General features: G+C 44.0%; 1 protein-coding gene across 1 annotated transcript in view; it reads left to right on the forward strand.

Moving 5' to 3' along the window:
- Positions 1-20,915, forward strand: part of HSD17B12 (hydroxysteroid 17-beta dehydrogenase 12) — a 216,343-nt gene that overhangs the window by 179,337 nt on the left and 16,091 nt on the right. Inside the window, exons 7-9 of the mRNA XM_006159131.3 lie at positions 5,593-5,627; positions 13,842-13,923; positions 15,396-15,461. Coding sequence (XP_006159193.1) covers positions 5,593-5,627; positions 13,842-13,923; positions 15,396-15,461 — 183 coding nt within the window. The remainder of the gene's footprint in view (positions 1-5,592; positions 5,628-13,841; positions 13,924-15,395; positions 15,462-20,915) is intronic.

Below are 20,915 nucleotides of genomic sequence, written 5' to 3' on the forward strand. Positions count from 1 at the left end.
AATGGAGGAGAAGGGATTGCGGCGTGGCCATCCCCCCTGGGGGTGATTTCTCGCTTTCTATCTCTCTGTCTCTGTATTTCTGGCGAGCGCATGCGCCCTATAGCAAAAACCTCTCTAAAAAATAAAAAAAATTTAAAAATAAAAGTAACTAAAAATGAATATGTGAATGAATGAAGGAATGAATACTGTGTTATCCTATAGTACTGAGATTCAATGGTCAGCAAAAAGAGTCCATCTGCAGATCTCATGGAGTTTCCTGGCGGTGGTTTGGCTCGATTGCTGTCTGCCGATCTCATTTCTTCGCCTCCTCTGTGGTGTAGGGAGCTCAGCAGGCAGTGGCTCCCTGTTCTGGAATCCACTGAATGTCTTCACAGTTAACAAGCATCGTTTCTCTAATATAAATGAGCAGACACACACACACACACACACACACACACACACACCCCTGGGTCAGGACATCTGCCCATCTCCACCTTCTTCATTTTGTTTCTAGTGGTCTCAGAGCTTTGGGGTAATACAGCTTTTCTTCACAAAGTGCTTAGAGACCTTTTCAGCTAAGCATTATGGTCCCCTGATGAAATATGTTTAAAAATTTTTAAAAAAACTTTGGGGGCTAGCAGGTAGCGTGGTGGTTAAGCCACTAGACACTCCCACATGGCCAACCAGTATAAGTCCCAGAACTGGTGGCTCGTTTTCTCACTTTCCTCCCTTCTCTGTGTCTGTCTTTCCAGTCAGAATTAAAATAAATTAATGAATAAGTAAAAATAAATAAATAATTCTAAAAAAAAAACCACCTTTCTTGCAGATACTCTTAAGAATGTGTATAATCTTTTCTTTACAGTAAGATGCTCCACAGCTGTTAATTAAGAATGTATATAATCTGTTCTTTACAGTAAGATGCTCCACAGCTGTTAACGTGCCTGACACACATCTGTTTGTACCATCAATAGTATGCGAATCTGTCCGGGATGTATTGTTATTTACAAGGGCAAGTTGCCCGGCGTAGGCAATAAGATGCTCATTCCTTTTAACTTCTTAAATATGTTTAATTCATCCATCCAACAAAACGATTTTTTTTTTTGGAGAGTTTTTTTGCTACAGAGCATGTGCACTCACCAGAGGCAGAGAGAGACAGAGAGACAGAGCAAGAAATTACCCCCCGGGGGGAGGGCTACGCCGCAATCTCTTCTCCTCCATTCTCCTCTCGGGATCTTGGGCAAGCACACATATGCGCCCGGCGTGAGTTTCAGCCACCAGACCCAGGACTCGAACCGTGGTCAAATACATGGGAGTCCAGCAACATAGCCATTACACTAACTGTTGGCCCCTCAAAACGATTTTTTAAATGCCATCAATTCAATAGCATATATTGTACTTTCCAAACAGGTGTTTGCCTTTTTGCATTCTATTTCTACTAGAATATCTTTTCTTTCTTTTTCTTTTTTTTAGAAATTTTCGCTACAGGGTGCATGCACTTCCCAGAGAGACAGAAAACAAGAAATTACCCCCCGGAGGGATGGCCACACCGCAATCTTCCCCTCACACACACACACAAATTCTCCACTTAGCATTTGGGGCATGCACACACACGTTCCCAGCATGAGTTTTAAGCCTTTGTACTCTGAGACTCTACTGTGGTTGACTTCTTGGAGGTTCAGCAACATAACTGTTAACGCCATCTACTGGTCCCTGGAATATCTGTTCCACCTAGTAAACTATTCTTTCAGAACAGAACTGAAACACAGTCTGTGAAGGTCTACCTGATTCCCAGCAGGTCCCTCTCCTAAGCACCGGTGCCCTTAGTCCTCTCCTGCTGTTGCCTTGAGCACATCTGTATGTCTCTTCTCCCTCTAGATAGTGAGCTCTCACTCCCACCCCAGGTCCTGGCAGGTAACATGGCTAAGAAAGACAATGACCCTTTAGGATAACGGGTTGCTCTCAGAGGTCTAGGTTGATACGCTTTGAGCATTTTGAGTGTTTTTACTTCTCCTGGGATTGATAAAAATAACAACAGCAAATGTGTTTTGTGATTCCTGTTCTTTAATTCTTAGCCATGTGATGATTGAGGTATTTTTGCAGCAGCCTTATTCTGGAGGAACTTACATAGAATAAAGTTCATTCATGTTAGTGCATAATTTACTGATTTTTAGTACTTTTACAGAGCTGTACAGTCATCATTACAGTCCAATTTTAGAACAATTCCCTTAGCCCAAGAAGCTTCCAACTGAGATATTTTAAAATATTGAAGGAAGGTCCAGACACAGAATTCTGTGGGGTAAGTCAAACTGAAGGTGCTCCCAAAGTGTCCCTGGCTCTAACCTGTCTGGGCGCACTGTGCTGAAAGGAAGCCTGGACACCGAGTGGCACTGCACCCTGTAGGGATGGTGCCGATGGACAGGCAGGGACACGCTTTCCCTTGAGAGGCTTCTTCGTGACGTGCCCCGTGCTATGTTCATTATATACATGATCTTATTTGAAGTTCGGACTGTAAGAACCTGTCTTGTAGATACCTTCTTCACCTCACACGCAAGGACTCTAAAGAAGACAATGAAGAATTCAGGGTCACACAACTAGTTAGTAGGAAAGCCAAGACTAGAACTCTCACCTGGCTTTTTACCAAACTTAGCTTAAGTGTTCAGTAGCTAGGTACTAAGCAATTCTATGTGATTTTAGGAAACAACAAATTAAGAGAAATGTGTAAGCAAACCTGGAGAGTTATTACTAAGAGACGTGATTATGCTGAATGAATAAACTCTGAAATCAATTTTTTCTTTGACTTGGTTCTAGAAAGTTCGGTTTGAAGCCCAATGGGCACATTTCAACCTGGGTCAAGCAGAGCTAGAAAAGAGGAGAGATCAGACCATTTTAAAAAGAGAGTTTCTTTTTCTTTTTCTTTTTTTTTGGGGGGGGTGGTTTTCTTTTGTTTCTTTTGCTATAGGGCACATAGGCTCGCCAGAAAGACAAAAAGAGATAGAGAGCAAGAAAGCAAGAAATCACCCCCTAAGGGGGATGGTCATGCCACAATCCCTTCTCCTCTATTCCCATCTCAGGATTTGGGGCATGCACGCACACATGCCCAGCATGACTTTTAAGCCACTGGGTCTAGGACTGGAACCGCAGTCAGCTATGTGGGAGTCCAGTGACATAACCATTATGCCATCTGCTGTTCCATGTTTTAAAAACTATACAATTTTGAAGCTTTTTGGGCTATAGCATAATTTCTGATTGAGTTTCCTTTGGGTTTTATTCCTTTTTGTTGTTGTTGTTTAAGTTTTAAAATGTTCGTCTTGGTCACTCTTTATGAAAATAGACGGTAAGTCTGGCGAGAACACTATAGCTCCTTCCTACAGCTGTGATCCTGTAGTGAATTAAACAAAATAGAAATTCAGTTCTCTCTCAGATAAAAAGTTGCATGGGGGGGGGGGCAGCAGGTGGCGCTGTGATTAAGGCACTGGAGTCCCACATAGCAGACTATGGTTCAAGACCTGGACCTGGTGGCTTGAAAATCATGCCAGATGTGTTTTTGCATATGCCCAAAACCCCAAGAGGAGAATGGAGGAGAAGAGACTGCACCTTGGAAATCCCCCCTGAGGGGACGCTTTCTCACTTTCCCTCTTTCTCTTGTGAACACATGTGCCCTATGGCAAAAATCTAAAACATACAACACACACACACACACACACACACAGTTGGATAGTTGGTCAAGGTTTGGCGTAGTTGTTTCACAGACATTAGGGATCCTCACTAGCACACGCCTTCGCCTTGAGGTCTAAGATGGCTGCTTTTAGCTCTTTCCATCACTCCACGCTCTAGTCACCAGGAAAAGGAGAAGAACACGGGACAACATAGATCCTTCTCCCTTGGAGGGCATGATCCAGAAATTGCATGTATTATTTCTCATCACCTCTTATAGAGAAAACATAGTCAGTCATAGGGGAGCATGCATCTGAGAGGTCATAGAAAATATGGTTTCTGTGAGGACACTGAAAATAGGAAAGAGGCCACGTGTCCAACTGAACACTCAGTTGCTGTATATCAAGGAGAGAACGAATATTGGAGGACAGTCGGCAACCTCTGCCCCAGAATTCTAAGAAGATAAATTTAACATGGAAAATGCAGACTTGTGCGTAAGAAGGAGGCAGGTAGGAGTGCTTTAGGCCAAACACTTTCTTACAGTTTCTCTTTTATCTGGCCCAAAAGATTTGCCCTAATCGAAATACTTTTGTTGAAAGTAAGCTTTGAAGACACTCTTTTGCTTCACAATTGGAAATGTATTAGTCTATATGTTATGCTACAGCGTCAACTCAAACTTGCCTTTTTACTAAAAATGTAAGCAACGTCTCTAGAATGGCCTCTGGATTGAATGGCCACACAGCAGAGTTGACCCGGTAAAGTCTGGATGGCATTTCCTTTCTTCGAAATATTTTTAGGAAAAAGATTACTTTCTCATCAGAGTACTGTCTATGTTAATTTATATAGTATTATTCAAGAATGAAAGCTTAAAATTTTTATGCTTGGCATGCATTCAAGTCTAATTATTGCTAAACAGCATTTGTTTCTTAGAGAACTGAAGTGCTCTAGGAATCAGGAATTCATGTTCCAATTTAAGTACTTCAATGTGATGGGATCTTGACTAAACTGTTGGACTTCTGAGCTTGTCTTGGTTAATAATATCTCAAAACAAGTTTTAAAGTAGTCTCTCTGATATTGTATGTATTTAGTCAACTATGATGAAGTCCCTAGAAATGACAAACGTTACCTTTTCATTGGTAGTTACGGGGGATCTCAAATAAATTTTACTCCCAAACAGCTGAGCCAACAAGAGACGTGAAGGTGAAGACCCACTTGAGATTCGCCAATCTGTCACTTTATGGTATTCTTCTAGAGGCTTTTAAAAAATTGTATCAGGGGACCAGCAATTAGTGTAATGGCTATGTCACTGGACTCCCATGTAGTCGACCACGGTTCGCGTCCCGGACCCGGTGGCTTAAACTCACGCCGGGCGCGTGTGTGTGCGTGCCCAGGATCCTGAAAGGAGAATGGAGGAGAAGGGATTGCAGCGTGGCCATCCCCTCTGGAGGGGGTGATTTCTTGCTTTCTATCTCTCTGTCTGTCTCTGTCTGTCTGGCGAGTGCACGCGCCCTATGGCAAAGACCTCTCCAAAAAAAAAAAAAAAATTGTATCAGTAAAAATGATTCGAACTCTTGAGATTGGAAAGCTTAAGTAATCTTGGTAGGCAGCATATTGTGACAACACATGTGCTTTTCTGAGAATGCATTTGGGGAGACATCGGCTTCACCATCAACCCCTTACTATTCGAAGATCTCTGAGCCAGTATTACATTTCAGGCAAGGCTCATTTTAGCCAAGATCAGTGAAGGTGGTTCCAGCATTGTCTCCAGTCATTTCATCTGGTTCCTTTTCATGCACTCTTGACACGACCAAATTATATGGAGTGTATAGAGTACACTGCCGGCTGTAGAAGTGCTGAGTGGCTTATTGTTGCCGTCTTCTGTGTGTGGGTGGGTTTCTTTCACTCTCTCTGCTGCCTGCATCTTGGGCCATCATGAATGTTTTGTTTTCTCTTTTGCAGATGACACAATTGGTACTGCCCAGCATGGTAGAAAGGTGAGTCATGGGTTCACACACAAACACTGGAGAGGCAGAGCTCATGATTATTTATAGGGAGAATCCTTTCTTTGAAAAAAATTCATTAAAGTGACTAACGAACCTCGCCTCGCAGTCTTCGTGACAGGGTGATGTGCTGGTCGAGTCACGCGGCAGAGCGTGAGTCATCGGTGGTACAGGCCTTTTCCACTCAGTTCCCTTTTTATTTTCCTCTCTAGGGTTGTAGTGGTTCCTTTCGATCAGGATTAAAAAGCCTGCCTGAGTCACCATCACTAACTCAATTGCCTGGTATTCTGAGGGGGCGGATAGAGTTTCTGGGATATTCCCGGGAACACCTTCTTAAAGCTGCACCCTCTCAGAGCCCAAGTAACTGGAGTTTCATGAAGCAAGACACCCCCCCTCTTCTGGTTTTTCAGTTCTTACTGGGACAGCTGAGGAATTTAGCCATGCTATAAAGTGATTATAAGATGTCACACCGACCCTTGGAAGCAAAGGAGATGTGACTGGCCCCATCCATGTTCCAGTCGGAACAGGGTTCTACGAGGATATGCTGGTTGTCTTCATTTTTATTGAGAAATGCGTTTTAGAGCTCTTACATTTGAAACAGCGTGCAGTGGAAAATTGTAATTAAGCTCTGTTCCCTCCTTCTAAAAACCTGAATGATGGCTGAGCTTTTAAAGAAAATCTGCCGACAAGAGCTGGGCTTGCCTCTTGAGTCTAACTTGATCATGGGCTGAATTTAGGGCCTTGCAGTTACCGTTCTTCCCCAAGGAGCTACGGGTTTGACAGAGGCCCGAAGGAGGCAGACTTTGAATAGGGAAGACCCGAGGACCCTTCTTTTGTTCAGAAACCTCCGTGACCACGTCCAGACAGGGATCATAGTCTGTGTTCACCGAGCGCGTGTGCTGTGCTCGGTGTGGTACTGAGAACTTGTTATCTGTTCATTCACATAATGTCGATGCCCTCGCACCATTTTACAGCTGAGCACACTGAAATAAGGGATCCGTTCATTGAGCATCCACACAGACTGGTTAGAAAACCATTTCTCAGCAAGACTTTTTGTCATTTCATTTTGTGCATACTATTTTGAAGATTTTAATTGCTTGGTTTTAGTAATCTTTCTCTTTAACAACCTTCAAGGTTGCCAGTGGAGGTTGGCCTCTACTGGTCAGATACAGAAACGGCAGCCTCACACCCCATGAGCCCAGAGAAGATAGCCGATTTGGGGCAGCAGAATGGAATCCAGGAGGGATGGAAGTGGGCTATTATCTTAACCCTAGTTTTAACAAATCTGCATGTAACATAGTATTCATTCAGGATACCAATTCCATCTGTTCAAAAAGAAATACTTAAAAACCACCGTGGTATTATAGACGAAATTAAAGTATATTGGTGAAAATCGTAACAGAAGACTGGCTGGGAAATCAGTTTGCAGAGTTCAGAGTCCTAGGTTCAGAGAGTCCTAGAAATCAAGCGTTTTAGATGAATTAAAAGCAACTCTTTTAGGTTAGCAGATGAAAAACTGATGCCCAAGGAGAATGAGCACTATGAAGCCCCACAGTGACTTAGAAACGGATAGGGATTTGGGGAGCTGGGAACTTCGTTGCGATTTCTGTGCGCATGGCAGCCCTTATCACAACACTGGGGAGATGCAAACAATGCTGAGGAAGAATCTCTCCATCCAACAGGCGTTTGTTGAGTAAAGCGTATCATGGAATATACAGAGAGAAACTGGATCCTCGCCTTTGAGAAATCAAGTTTTTTTTGTTTGTTTGTTTTAAGGTTTTGCCATAGTGCATGTGTGCTCCCTGGAGAGACAGAGACAGAAAGAGGGCAAGTGAGAAATCACTCCCCCCCACACCATATTCCCTTCTCTTCCATTCACCTTCTGGGATTTTGGACCCACGCACACACTTGTTCAGCATGATTTTCAAGTCGCCAGGTCCAGGACTTGAATTGTAGTGGGCCATGTGAGAGTGCAGCACCTTAACCACTGTACCACCTGCCGGCCCCTCAAGGTGATTTTAAATGGAGCTATGACCTAATAGAAAGGCCTCAGAATCTATGGACTGAAATGGGCATCGCAGAGGTGACTGTGGTATGTGCCAAGAACTAGTAAGCAATGTATGTGGATTTTATGAAGCAGTTCTTTTGATTAGGTAAAGAACAACTATATTTACTCGAATGAAAGGAGTTACTAGGTGCGTTAGTCCAAGTAGCTAACTGCTGTCAACAGACTACTCCCAAATCTCGGTGGCTTCACACAGTAAAGCCTTACTTTGCCCTCGTATCTCCATCCAGTTATTCAGAGATCTGAGGTTCCTTGCTCCTTGGACATCCATCATTCTGTAGGGTATTGGAGTTCTCTTCTGTGTCCAGCTAGCAGATGTGGGAAGGGAAGGATGACTTTAGGGGAGCCCGTTTAACGGGCTAGTCCAGGAAGTGGTGTATGCCACTTCTGTCTACTTTCCACAGAAGCCAGAAACGTTAGCCGTGTGCTCAAGGGGAAAGAAAACCTCCCAAGGTAACAGGCCATCTGAAAGGTCTTCTTCCTTACACATTATAAGTGGTTTTATTATAGCCTACTCTTGACACGCCCCCCCCCCCATGGTCTCTTTCCTGTGGTTGGTTTGCACAGAATTGGTCTCTCCACTGAGTAAGAGCAGAGTGCTGTAAAGACCCTTTGTTGTTGTTTTCCTTTCACTCACGATGAAAGAGGTTTTCCAGACCCTCTAGAACTATAGCCCAGGGCCACCTGACTGTCAGTAAGCAAGTATCTATAATCGAACTAAGGTATTATTACCATAGAAGTAGAAAGTGCATAATTACATTATAGGAGAAACTTGCTCTTTCCACTTCCCTGGAATTATAAACATTGTGTACAGCTGGAGCCAGGAGGTGGTTGCCATAACAACCATGGGACTGCTAAAAATAGCCTCTTTCATACTGTATTGCTTAAGGTGGAATTATGATATGTTGTGGTATTTTAGGGCAGGTAATTCTCTTTCGTGTGCTAAATGTTTGCAAACTTTCTTCAGCAGCAGTGTTTGTATAAAGTATGGATTGCTAGTTCTAATTATATACCTGACCCTTGTGTGCCAGGATTCTTTTCCAACGAAGAACTGTCTATTGATAAGTTTCTCAGTTTTCTTGAGAGCCTGTTAGAGAACTGTCTACACCAATTTCAGTATTGTTTAAGCTTTAAAAAGGGGGGGGGGTAACAACCTCTAAGAGCAGGCTCATATACGCCCTGATACGAAGTGAAAATGTGAAGAATTGTGACCGTCTTTCTGGCACGTTCTCCCACGTCTGCCATCAAACTCTGCAGTTAACTGTCTACACTAGGATTGACCCTGTCTTCCCGGGTCTATTCAGCATTTCTGCCTCTACCTCCGTCTTCTCACCTGCCATGGGGAGGCCGTGATGGGGTTCCTGAGGCTAGCAGAAATCAGTGCCTTATTTCTTTTCTTTCTTGAGAGCGAGATTTTCGCTATAGGATGTGCACGCTTGCTGGAGAGACAGACAGAAAGCAAGAATCACCCCCCTGGGGTGATGGCCACACTGAAATCCCTTCTCCTCCATTCTCTTTTCGGGATTTTGGGCACACGTGCACATGCACCCAGAGTGAGTTTCAAGCCACCGGGTTTGGGACTCAGACTGTGGTTGGCCATACAAGAGCCCAGCGCTTAATGCCACCTGCTAGCCCCAGTACCTTATTTCAAAGGGGACCTGTTACTTCCTCCATGACAGTAGGGTTTTTTCTTTTAGAGAGAGTGTGGACAAGGAAACTATGACAAGCTGATCGAATAGTGGGCATTTCTAGAATAAGGGCTTATAGAGTACTTCCCCTCGCCCCAGGTAATAATGAAAGGGAGTTTAACTTGGAATTTCACAGGTCTAAGGGAATCTAAAAAGCGTAGCTGTAAGAAGTTGTAAATGCAAGGTCCTGAATTGTATAGGTTGTCTAAGTTTAATGTCCGGGTTGTGGGAGAAGTAGTAATGGAAGAGAATATGTTTATATGAAAAGATGTTTCCTTATCAGCAACTGGCATTGTCTGCTTTGTTTTTGCAGTGTATTAGTGTATTAGAGCTTAAATAATTCATACCACTGAGATAGCATTTTGTGGCTGTTAGCAAGTAAACAGTGCCATGAATTAAGAATGTCACATCAGAAAAGATCACTTCCCTTGTTTCTTTGGATATTTGTCATAACAAACTAGAAATCGTGCGGCAGTGTGAGCAATGTGAATGTTCATGATAGAACTTAAGCAAAAATTCTTAATGTACCTTCCAATCTTGGAATTGTTCCCAAGTCCTCAGAAACTGAGAGATTAACCAGGGTTTGGTTGTATGTTTGCTTCTGTGTGCAATTAGGCACAGCCCATGTTGCCCTTCTGCTCGATGTAACAGAGTTGTCGTGAGTCTGGCTGTGCCATGGAAACTGGTTTGACGTCACTAATTCTGCTCAGATGGAGGATTAGAGCTGGACACAGGAGCTGATTTTAAAGACAAGCCCTTTGTGCCTCGCCATCTCAAATGTTCATCCGCATTTCTACAGAAAAGATAAATGCCGAATACAGTACCAGGATTAAGACGAGGCTATGGCAGCGTGTTACTTAGGATTCAGTCAAAACCACGCTGAATATTATTCTCCTCGGAGAGGAGAATTGTACATGGTCGGGTGTGGGAGGAAAGTTTTTCGCTAGCCAGGTGTGTGTGCTTGATGGCAAGGCAGGTTTGCAGGGAGCATCCGCTCTGCCATCACGTCGGTACAATGATGAATGCTCTCCCTCTGTTGATATTTACTTAGCTCTGGTGGATTCTTGCTTTTTACTTTGTTGGTCTTTGCTTTGTCTTGATGTACTTTAGAGTGCAAATACTGTGCTTTGTATGAAGTACACTAGAATTCTGACTTTTCACCAATTTAGAATAGCTCTACCCCCTAGACTTTTTTTTTTTAAGCTTTTTGTCTTGGAGCTCTTGGGCTCACTGGAGAGAGAGAAAGAGTGAACGTGAGAACTCACCCCCCCACACCCACCCCGCACCCCGCCCAGGGGATGGCCACACAGCAGTTTCTTCTCCATTTCTCTGTTGGGAGTTTGAGCATGCACACACACGTGCCCGGTGTGACTTTCAAGCACCAGGTCTGAGACTCAAACCGCGTTCAGCCACGTGGGAGTTAAGCGCCTTAACCACCATGTCCCAGCTGCTCCCTGCACCCCCATAAATTTGAAATCTGGATAGAATATTGAGAAGCAAAGATCTTAGTAGCCTCAAGTAGTAACCCAATAAAGGAACATGACTGCAGGACTGTGGCAGGTTGGGTTACTGGTCGGTAGTATTTTTGAAAGGGGGAGAGAAGCTTTTATTGCCTTCAAATGACTCTTCTTGTATCGAAATAATCGTTTTGGTGAGTGAAGTTTTAAGAGTCTGTTTTGATGCGGTCAAGATTTTATTTTTTAAATGTTACTGCTAACAGACTTTAATTTTTAGAGACTTTTAAATTGCACTGCATTTGTGAGGAATGAAATTTAAAAATGTAATATTTTTGTTAAGGGCACCCACAGCCAGCCCAGTTAACTTGCGTAGAATGGAGGACAGAATCCAGTTGGTGAAACGGGCTATGAAGGCTACAGCAGCAGTGAAAAACCTCATCTTTTGCATCTACTTCAAACAGGCTTTTTCTCCACTTGCTCTGAATGAATGAGGCTATACAATTCCTGGTTATGTAAGGAAAGCTTAAGACAAAACACTGCCCACACCTTCTGGGCTTCCTAGAGAGCAGGAGGGGGCTCCTCGTCAGGAACTGGGACTACTCCTCAGAAAGCACATAGTGCTGCTTAAAATGTAATGGCTTTCGGGGCCAGCAGGTGGCATAATGGGCATGCCTCCTGCATAGTCAACTGTGGTTTGAGTCCTGGACTCAGCAGCTTAAAACTCACACTGGGCACATAAGCATGCGTGCCCAAAATCCTGAGAGGAGAAGGGATTGCGGCGTGGTCATGCCCCCTGGGGGCAATTTCTCGCTCTCTGTCTCTCTCTGATGAGTGCATGTGCCTTATAGCAAATTTAAAAATAATAAATAAAATTAAATAATTTGTGTTTGAAAAAAATGATATAATTGCTCTCTTAGCTTTCACATGACTGAATCTGTTCCCAGCTTAAAGGTGATTTCAATGTAAGGTAAATAGGTTTTTTCCTCTCTTGAGATATACTTGACAGATTATAAAATCTACACATTTAAAGTGTGTATTTCAGTGATTTTTAGTATATTTACATAACTATACGACTATCGCCACAATCTAATTTAGAATAGTTCAACATCCCCAAAGTTAAAGATATTTTAGACATCATGAATTAATACTGCATTAAAAGGCTCTTGTAGTAACAGTGGCTTACATACTTGATTTTTATCGTAAGGATTTCTCACAAGCATAGATAAAGTGAAATGACTAGATAGTCACTGCTAATTCAACCATTTTTATTTCGGAGAGGGCTGGGCCCTAACTCCTGATATAAACGCCTACCTGAAAATTTAAAAGGAAGGGCTTTTTTTGCTTTTGAGACAGACATAGTCAAAAAAATACAAAAAATAATCATCCCTACGTATTTCCAACTTTCTGCAAAACCTTCATAACATTTTTAAATTGGAAATTTGGTATCTACTACCAAAATGTTGATGTATCTTACTCCTTAGGAACATGTGTGTTAATAAGGGCTTCTGTTAAGAATAATAACAAGTCGTTCCCAGTGGCACACTTTCAACCAGGGGCCCAGACTTCACTGTGATGGCTGCAGTGGCATCTCGCCTGGAGGCTGGCAGATGGAGCGGGTGACCTTTGGGGATTATTTCTATTCAGATTTATGTCTAAAATAACTTAGATGCCATTTAATCATGTTTCCTTTATTATTTTACATAAAAAGGGCCTATATATAGCCCCCCCTTTTGGGGTTAATACTGAGAAAAATAGGCTTTGGGGACATAGATTTAGCCAAACAATTAGGAGAAGCTGGGTCAAAGGATAGGAGCTTGACCTGGAGGCCGGTGGAATGGGGTGCCGTAGTGAAGGAGACCTCTGTGAGAAGAATGGATTTGGGGTGTTTTTGGAGAGGTTTTTGTTATAGGGCACGTGCTCTCGTCAGAAAGACAGAGAGAGACAGAGAGATAGAAAGCAAGAAATCACCCCCCAGGGAGGAAGGCCATGCTGCAATCCCTTCTCCTCCATTCTCCTCTTGGGATCTTGGGCACACATGCACACGGCGTGAGTTTAAGCCACCAGGTCCAGGACTCAAACCACGGTTGACTACACGGAAGTCCAGCAACATAGCCATTACACTAACTGCTGGTCCCAGAAGAATGGATTTTTGGGAGGGAGTTGGTTATTAGTTCTGACAGCCTTAGAACTGTAGTTCCACACTTGTACTTGCTAACTGGCATCTCGTGTATTTATAACATTGCTTTCCTTGAACTAATTTTCATTCATCTGATTAGGAATTCCTGGTAACTTTCTGACTTAACTTTCAGCAGTCTCTCCAAGTTATGGTAGAAACTGAACTTTGCCTTTTGGCACAATACATGGTATGATATATGGTATGATAAACTATAAAAAGTATATGGTGTGATAATATATATGGGTATGAAAAGTTGCAACGTTGCATAATTTTAGTCAGCTCTTTCTCTGGCACCCAAACGTGTGTAGACTCAGGAAGTAAGAGGGCAGGATGCAGTCCTTCATATGCTCGTGGAGCCAGAGCCTGGTACGTGCTCAGTACTGCGCGGAGTTTTGAGGAAAAGTGGGCTGTGATGTCCAGACATCGACGGTTTTGTCGAGAGGAGAAATGTGGAGCATGTGGAATAATTAAGTACTGCAGCACCGTGGCCTGTGATGATTCACCGAAATGAGGGTGCATGCAGAGAGGGGGGAGTATCTGTACGGGAGAGTTCTCAGGGCCGTGGCCTTAGAGGGTAGAGATCAACTCCAGGAGGTGTGCATCTGATCTGCTCATGCCCTGGATTGCGAAGACCGAGAATGAGCTCATCACAAAGAAGAGCTATTTTTAGTTGATTGGATTATGCCTCATTGACTGACCAAGCAGATCACACACTGATGAAAGGCAGGGAGAGACAAACAGCTACGTTACTCTGTGTTGAATAATCACACCCCACCACGTACCTGATTTCACCGTGTTGACTTGATATGTTTTCCTTTTTAGGTCTAAAGGGGTGATTCTGAACATCTCCTCTCTCAGTGGCATGAACCCAGTTCCACTCCTGACCATCTACTCTGCGACCAAGGTATCTGAGTATAGACCGTCAGGGTAAGAGTAAGGAGTGAGCTGGACTCCGGAGAATTAACATAGATTTAATTTTCCTGAAGTTCTATTCTTGACCATTTCCCAGTGGACTGAGAAGAAAAGGAAAGCCAAGCTGCGGGGGTGCCAGAGCTGCAAACATACCAATAGATGCACATTTATAAATGGGACACCAGGAGAGCAGACCCACAGATGCTTTTCTTCCTGCCAGTTTGCAGATTTTCAGAGTGATGCCTGTACTTTCCATGGAGATCTGGCCTAGGCCCATTAGCTCTGCTGATCAGAACATGATGTTAATGAGTCTGAAATTCGACACGTTGAGTGAGTCTGCTTCACACGGTGCAGAAGAAATACGTCCAGTTAAGCACAGACATGTACACAGTAGGCACAAGATAAAGTCACTGTCGCTGTGACTGTTCTGCCATGTTACCCGTCATTCACAGATTTTCTGTTGTCACTTCTGGGGTCTGATGTGAATTTTCTAGAACCTTCTGTAGAATGTCATACTTCCATACGTCTTCACCATTCACCTCTTCATATGACTACTGGGAAAATTAGAATGCACCTCCTGATGAAGGTCCGTAGCATCCTCCTCAGATATTGTTAAGGTGTGGCATACATCCCTGAAGGATGTATTTAGATGTTGAAATTAAGCAAGCTTTGGGAGAAAAAGAAGCCAAGTGAAATACACAATAAAAACTTGCAGTATGTCAGGAAGGCAGAGAGCAGAAAAAATCTTTCTTTTTCACTCCAAAACACGTCAAACGAGCACACTCTCTAGAACATTATGTGGGCCTGGGTAAAAGGAATGTCATGTTTCCGGAGTGACTGGTAAACCCCGACTTCTTACCGGTTCAGCTCCGAGACTGTTCCCAGTCAGAGCCCTTGGAGAGTCATTATTGGTGCTTTGCATTTCAACCCTGAGGTTGAGTCCACATTTGAAAAATGGCACATTGTATTTTGCAAATCGATCTCGGGCTCCGTTGTCACCGTGACAGTCATGTCTACCCTTCTCGGCTCTTGCCATCCCAAGGCACCAAGAGGATACTTGATCTTTCCCTTCCAGTGACAGCAAAATCCCCACAGAATAGGGTTGGACAGAATCCTCGTCGTGTTTCTATGTGAATGACAAGTAGAGAGGAGAAATGCATCCTTTGTTATATGATATAAAGATTTTTTTCTTGGAAAGTAGTTTTCGGAGGGGGGAGGCATAATAAGAGCCTTTTCCAGTTAAAAAGGATATTATATCCGATAAGATAAAACTTCATTTAGTGACAGATGAAAACATCTTGAGGTTTTTGAGATTTTTTTTAATGTTTCTTCTGCATTTGGGTTGAAACGAATGATTAGAAAAGATAACATTGAATGGTTAGTTTATTATTTTTGGTTTCCATGGCTACAAATCAGTCCGATTGATGTAATGCGTGTGTTTTCTTACTCCCACCACCCTCCCAGGCTTTTGTCGATTTCTTCTCTCGGGGCCTCCATGAGGAGTATAAGAGCAAGGGCATCTTTGTGCAGGTGAGTGGAGTTTGTTTCAGTTAAGCATCCCTGTTTTTGTGTGGTTTCCACAGCAACCGTAGCTGTCTTGGCAACGCAAGAATATCATTCCTAAGTAAGTGATTGTGACGTTAGCACACCATTAAAGACGTGGTTTCTTTTTCTTTTAGGCACTTTAATCTAAATTTTTAAGAAATTATCCTGTAGAATTTTTCAATAGGGATACCTAACGTCGAATTAAATGCAGTGTAAACAGTTGAGGCGTAATTACGGCACGTTCTTATGGTTTTATTTTGAAACATTCAAGTTACTGATCTCTCTCTCCCTTAAAAAATGTGTTTGAACATCTATTTATTTATCGATGTGTTGTTGTGATTTTCAAGCAGCTGGGCCTGGGACCCAAACCACATTCAGCTTTGTGGGAATCCAGCACCTTAACCGTCATGGCCCCGCTAGCCCATCGCTCTCCTTTCTCCAGTTGTGGTGAACTATACACAACATACAGCTTCCCAGTCCGTCAGTCAGTGGCAGTAAGCACGTTCACACTGCGGGGCAGACGTTGCCACTGTCCTTCCTCAGAGCTTTTTTCATCTTCCAAAACCGAAAGTTCATACCCGTCATTTTCCATTCCCCCCACGCCCTGGCAATCATTCTACTTCCTGTCCCTATGCGTTTGACTACGCTTAGTACCATGGGTGAGTCGGATAAAACAGTCTTTGACCCGCTGTTACTGGCTTGTCGCCCTTAGCACGCTGTCTTCAGGGGTCTTCTGAATTGCGTGTCAGAATTCCCTCCCTTTTTTAAGACGGAATAAACTTCCATTGTAAATGTAGATGATGTTTTGCTTTTCCATTCATCTGTTGGTGGACACCTGGGTTGCTTCCACCGGTTGGCTACAGTAAATAATGCTGATAGGAGCATGGGTATATAATATCTCCTTGAGACCCTGTTTTCAGTTCTTTCAGATAGATATGCAGAATTGCTGGATCATATAGTAACTTTATTTTAAAGGACGTTTGTTTTAAGAAGGTTTTGCTATAGGCACATGCACTCACCGGAGAGACAGAGACAGAGAGGGAAGGTAAAAAAAATCACCCCCTAGGGAGATGGCCACACTGTAATCCCTTCTCCTCCGTCTTTCTCCTAGGATTTCAGGCGCACACGCACAGGGGCCCATTCTGGTTTTCTGCTGCCAGGTCCAGGACTCAAACTGTGGTTGGCCATGTAGAAGTCCAGCACCTTAATCACCAGGCTATCTGTTGGCCCCCTGAGCCTAGTAGTATTTCACTTTTTGCACCCTGGAACCCCAAATAGTTCATCAATTAAAATAACATCAATAATGAATATTCGAATGAATACTTTTTAGGCACGTTGCTAAGCACTTTCTATGTATCATTTTACTGCATCTTATCACAAACCCATAGTGTGATTATTATCTTGTATTTAGTTTTTTAAATTATTGTTAGTTTAGTTTTTGTTTGTTTGTTTATTTTGCTGTAGAGCCTGTGTACTCACCAGAGAGAGACAGAGAGAGAGAGAGAGAATATGTGAGAATTCACCCCCCTAAGGAGGATGGCCAAGCTGCTGCCCCTTCTCCTTTCTCCTCAGGATTTTTGGGTACACACGCACACACACACACACACACCCTGCTGTTTTTTACAAGTCACCAGATTCGGGACTTGAACCATGCGGTTGGCTATGTGGGAGCTAGTATCTTAGCTTCCGTGCCACCCACTGACCCAGATTATTATCTTTTTTAAAGTTGTGGAGATTAGGACTTAGAGAAAGCCACTTCCTCATGTTGAACCAGGATTCAAATCTGGATCTATTTTGCACCAAAATCTTTGTTCCTAACCACCAGGCCTATAATACAGTCTAGTTAGAGCACTTACCAACCCGTCAGTGCTTGGGTCACGAAGAAACCAGAAGTGCTTGGCTGCTGCTTTCCACTTCCTCCTTTCAAGGTGCAGCTGGTCAAGATGAGTCTAAGCGGTGTGTACATCAAGCCTCTATGCCTTCTTTTTTTTAGAGAGAGATTTTTGCTAGAGGGTGCGTGCACTCGCCGGAGAGACAGAAAGCGAGAAATCAGCCCTCGGAGGGATGGCCACACTACAATCCATTCTCCATTCTTCTCTCGGGATTCTGGGATGCGTGCACAGGCACCCGGCGTGAGTTTTGAGCTACCGGGTCTGGGACTCAGACCAGTCCAGCAACGTAACCATTATGCCCTCTCCTGGTCCCCTCTCTGCCTTTTTATTCTGAGTAAATACTGGAGCTAAATCACCGCCATGAGAGGAAGAGTGGTCACGAGGAGAAAGGTGGGGAGTGTTTCCTCTGAAGCCCCATGTGAGCTTTGGACCAAGGCCCTCATAGATACCAACACCACTTGGCATTGTGATTCGTGGCTTCCCACGTATGAGAGTACATTGGGGAGGGTGGGGTTTTCTAGAATCCTGAATTTTAAATTAAACAACCATACTTCCCCTTCCTCCATGCCTTAACACCAGTTTTTTGGTATTTGTTATTGATTGGCCAGGGCGCACCCGCACTTGCTGGAGAGAGAGGCAGGGGAAGAGAGAGAGAAAGCAGGTCTCCCCACCTCTAGCGAGGCATGGTCACGCCACAATCTCTTTTCTTCCATTTCTCCCTCCTTTGGGGATTTTGTGCACATATGCATATGCACCAGTGTATTTTCAAGCTACCAGGTCCAGGGTTCGAGCCATGCAGTCAACCGTGTAAAAATCCATCCACCTTGACCACCGTGACACAGCTGGCCCAACGCCAGTGGTTAGAATGTTAGTAGTTGGAGTCTGCAATGCAGCTTGAGTTGTATTTTGGTCACAAAGAAATAGTACAGCATTTCTGGGAGATAAGACATCACATTGCCATGCAATATTATACTCTTTTCTTCCTGATGTATCAAACTACTAACTTAATAATTTTTTAAAAATTATTTATTATTATTTTAATTTGCTATAGAACATGTTTTTCTCACCAGAGGGAGACAGAAAAAGAGAGAGAGGGGGAAAGTGAGAAAGCAAGCCGCCCGGTCTGGCATGCAAACCATAGTCGGCCATGTGGGAGTCCAGTGTCTCAACCACCGCGCCACCTGCTGGGCCCTAATTTAATAATGTTCAAATAGCTACTGAGACTAGGAAGGAATCTCAGAGGTCCCTTGGTGGGTGGCTATAGGCAGAGTGACACGAGGTCGTATCGGGCCCTGGAAACACAGGAGAGTGCTCCCTGAAATTCTGCCCGTAGCCCAGACGGTCACCCCCTTGCTCCCACGGCTTACTTCCCAAAGATCTTTTCTCCAGATTCCTTGCCTGTTAAGCTGACGTGACTGGAGCTACTACAAAAACACAGTAGCGCATGTCTTTTGAAAAACCTGATTTGAATAAACCTTCATCTTCCCTAATAATGAATTATAAAGTATGTGGTTTCATTGATCATTGTCTACATGACTTCATCCAGGGTTTAAACTTAGATTGAATTTGTGAAAAAACGGAATCGCAAATGTTTGTGAGGGAGAGTACAGTCGGCGTATCTGTGTGAACACCGAATTTGTGAAAAAATGGAATCTCAAATGTTTGTGACGGAGAGTACAGTCGGCGTATCTGTGTGAACACAAAGTAGAGTACAAAGGGACCCTCACGGGCCAGTCCTGTGGACTGAGGATTAAAAGCCAGAATCCACATGGCCGACCGCAGTTTGATTCCTGGCCCAGCAGCTTGAAAAACACAGCCAGTGCCTGCACGTGCATGCCCCAAATCCTAACAGCAGAGAAACGGGGGAGAAGGGATTAAGGCGTGACCACGCTCCTGTAGGGGTGCTTTCTCCTTCTCCCTTTCTCTCTCTCTGTCTCTGACAAGCCCACCCCACACATCCTTTGACTTATACACCGAAAAAAAGAAAGAAAACGTCATTAATTCTGAACAAAGGGCACACACATACAAAAAAATCAGTTCTAAATAAAGCTCAAAGTTAAAAATTAGTGACTTTTCTTCGGTGTTCTGTGTCTGCAAATTTTTGAAACTAGGAGCGTTTATCAGCTGACCCCACCCTTCCACTCCATCCCACATCTGTTTCCGGGGTGATCTTGTTAAAATACAAACCAGGTGGTGGTGTTTTCCTCCATAGCTCCCCAGCTGCTGCCCAGAACGACTATGGTTAGATTCAAGCTCCACAGGGCCGCCCCCTCTCTTGCCCATCTGTCATGTCCCACTGCGCTCAGGTCAGAAGGGCTGTGGTCCAGTACACACTCTGCCCCTGAGCCTGGTCACCCCTGACCATCCTTCAAGGTGCAGGTCACAGTTACATGCCCTTGGCAACCTTCTCGCAGCCACTTGGCAAGTTGGGTTACACCTTTCCTTCCGTTCCCTCTAGCTTCTACACCTCTGCCTGCTATTGGCTGGTTCTTCCCTTTCTTCCCAACTTTAATACTTTTTTTTTTCTTTAAGTTTTTGCCATAGGTCATGTACACTCACTGGAGAAAGAGAGAGGGACAGTGAAAAATCGGTGGGACGGCCACATCGCAACCCCTTTTCCTCAGTGCTCCTCTCAGGATTTTGTACATGCACACGCATAGGGATTTTCCAGCTGCCACTGTCCACCATGCGGGAATCCAGTGCCTTAACCACACCACCTGCTGCCCTCCATTCAAAACATTCTCTTTTTCGGGGGGTGAGAATAATACATATATTGTACTAGGAGGTAAATTTGCAGTTACAGAATCTGCTTATAATGAAAACTGACTGTACACGCCTTATCTGATACTGATCTGATAATGACTGTATCGGAAGCAGACTTGGGTAAGCAGAGAGCAGCTGCAAGTCAGCGCATTCTTGAGGACAGCACTGTCGTCCTGCTTGTGTCAGGGTGGCCAAAGGACAGCTGAGCCCTGCGGTTGCCTGTCAGAGAGGACTTAGCTGTGCATGGCAGTTCTGCGTGGTGCACGGTCGCCTGCTCTGAAGGCCTTTTGAGCTTCTTTTTCTCTTTCTTTCTTTCTTTTTTTTTTTTTTTTAATTTAGTTTATTTCTTTCCATGAATGAGAGAGACACAACGAAAGAGACCCCAGCAGAATCCTGGTGTGATCCAGCCCTGGATCGTGGCACGTGTGTGCCTACTGTACTCAGGGAGGTCTCTGGACACGAACCTGGGACCTTCCTTTGTAGTCAGCTTGGCAGAGTGTCACATTTTACCGCTGCCCCACCGGCCCCCACCACCACCCCAGCTGAACTTCTGTTGCTACAGTCAGCCTCCGGTCTCGAATCTTCACCCTGTGTACCTGGATGGCTTCTAGACTCATGCCATGCTACCAAGGCTTACCTCTTTTCTCATCGTTGGGATGAGAGCTGTCTTTTCTTTTCTTCTTCTTCTTCTTTTTTTTTGGCGGGGGGGAGAGGTTTTCACTATAGGGCGCGTGTGCTCGCCAGACAGACAGAGAGAGACATAGAGACAGAAAGCGAAAAATCA

Source organism: Tupaia chinensis, unplaced genomic scaffold (genome assembly GCF_000334495.1).
Source record: "Tupaia chinensis unplaced genomic scaffold, TupChi_1.0 Scaffold000625_1, whole genome shotgun sequence".
Classification (NCBI taxonomy): domain Eukaryota; kingdom Metazoa; phylum Chordata; class Mammalia; order Scandentia; family Tupaiidae; genus Tupaia; species Tupaia belangeri.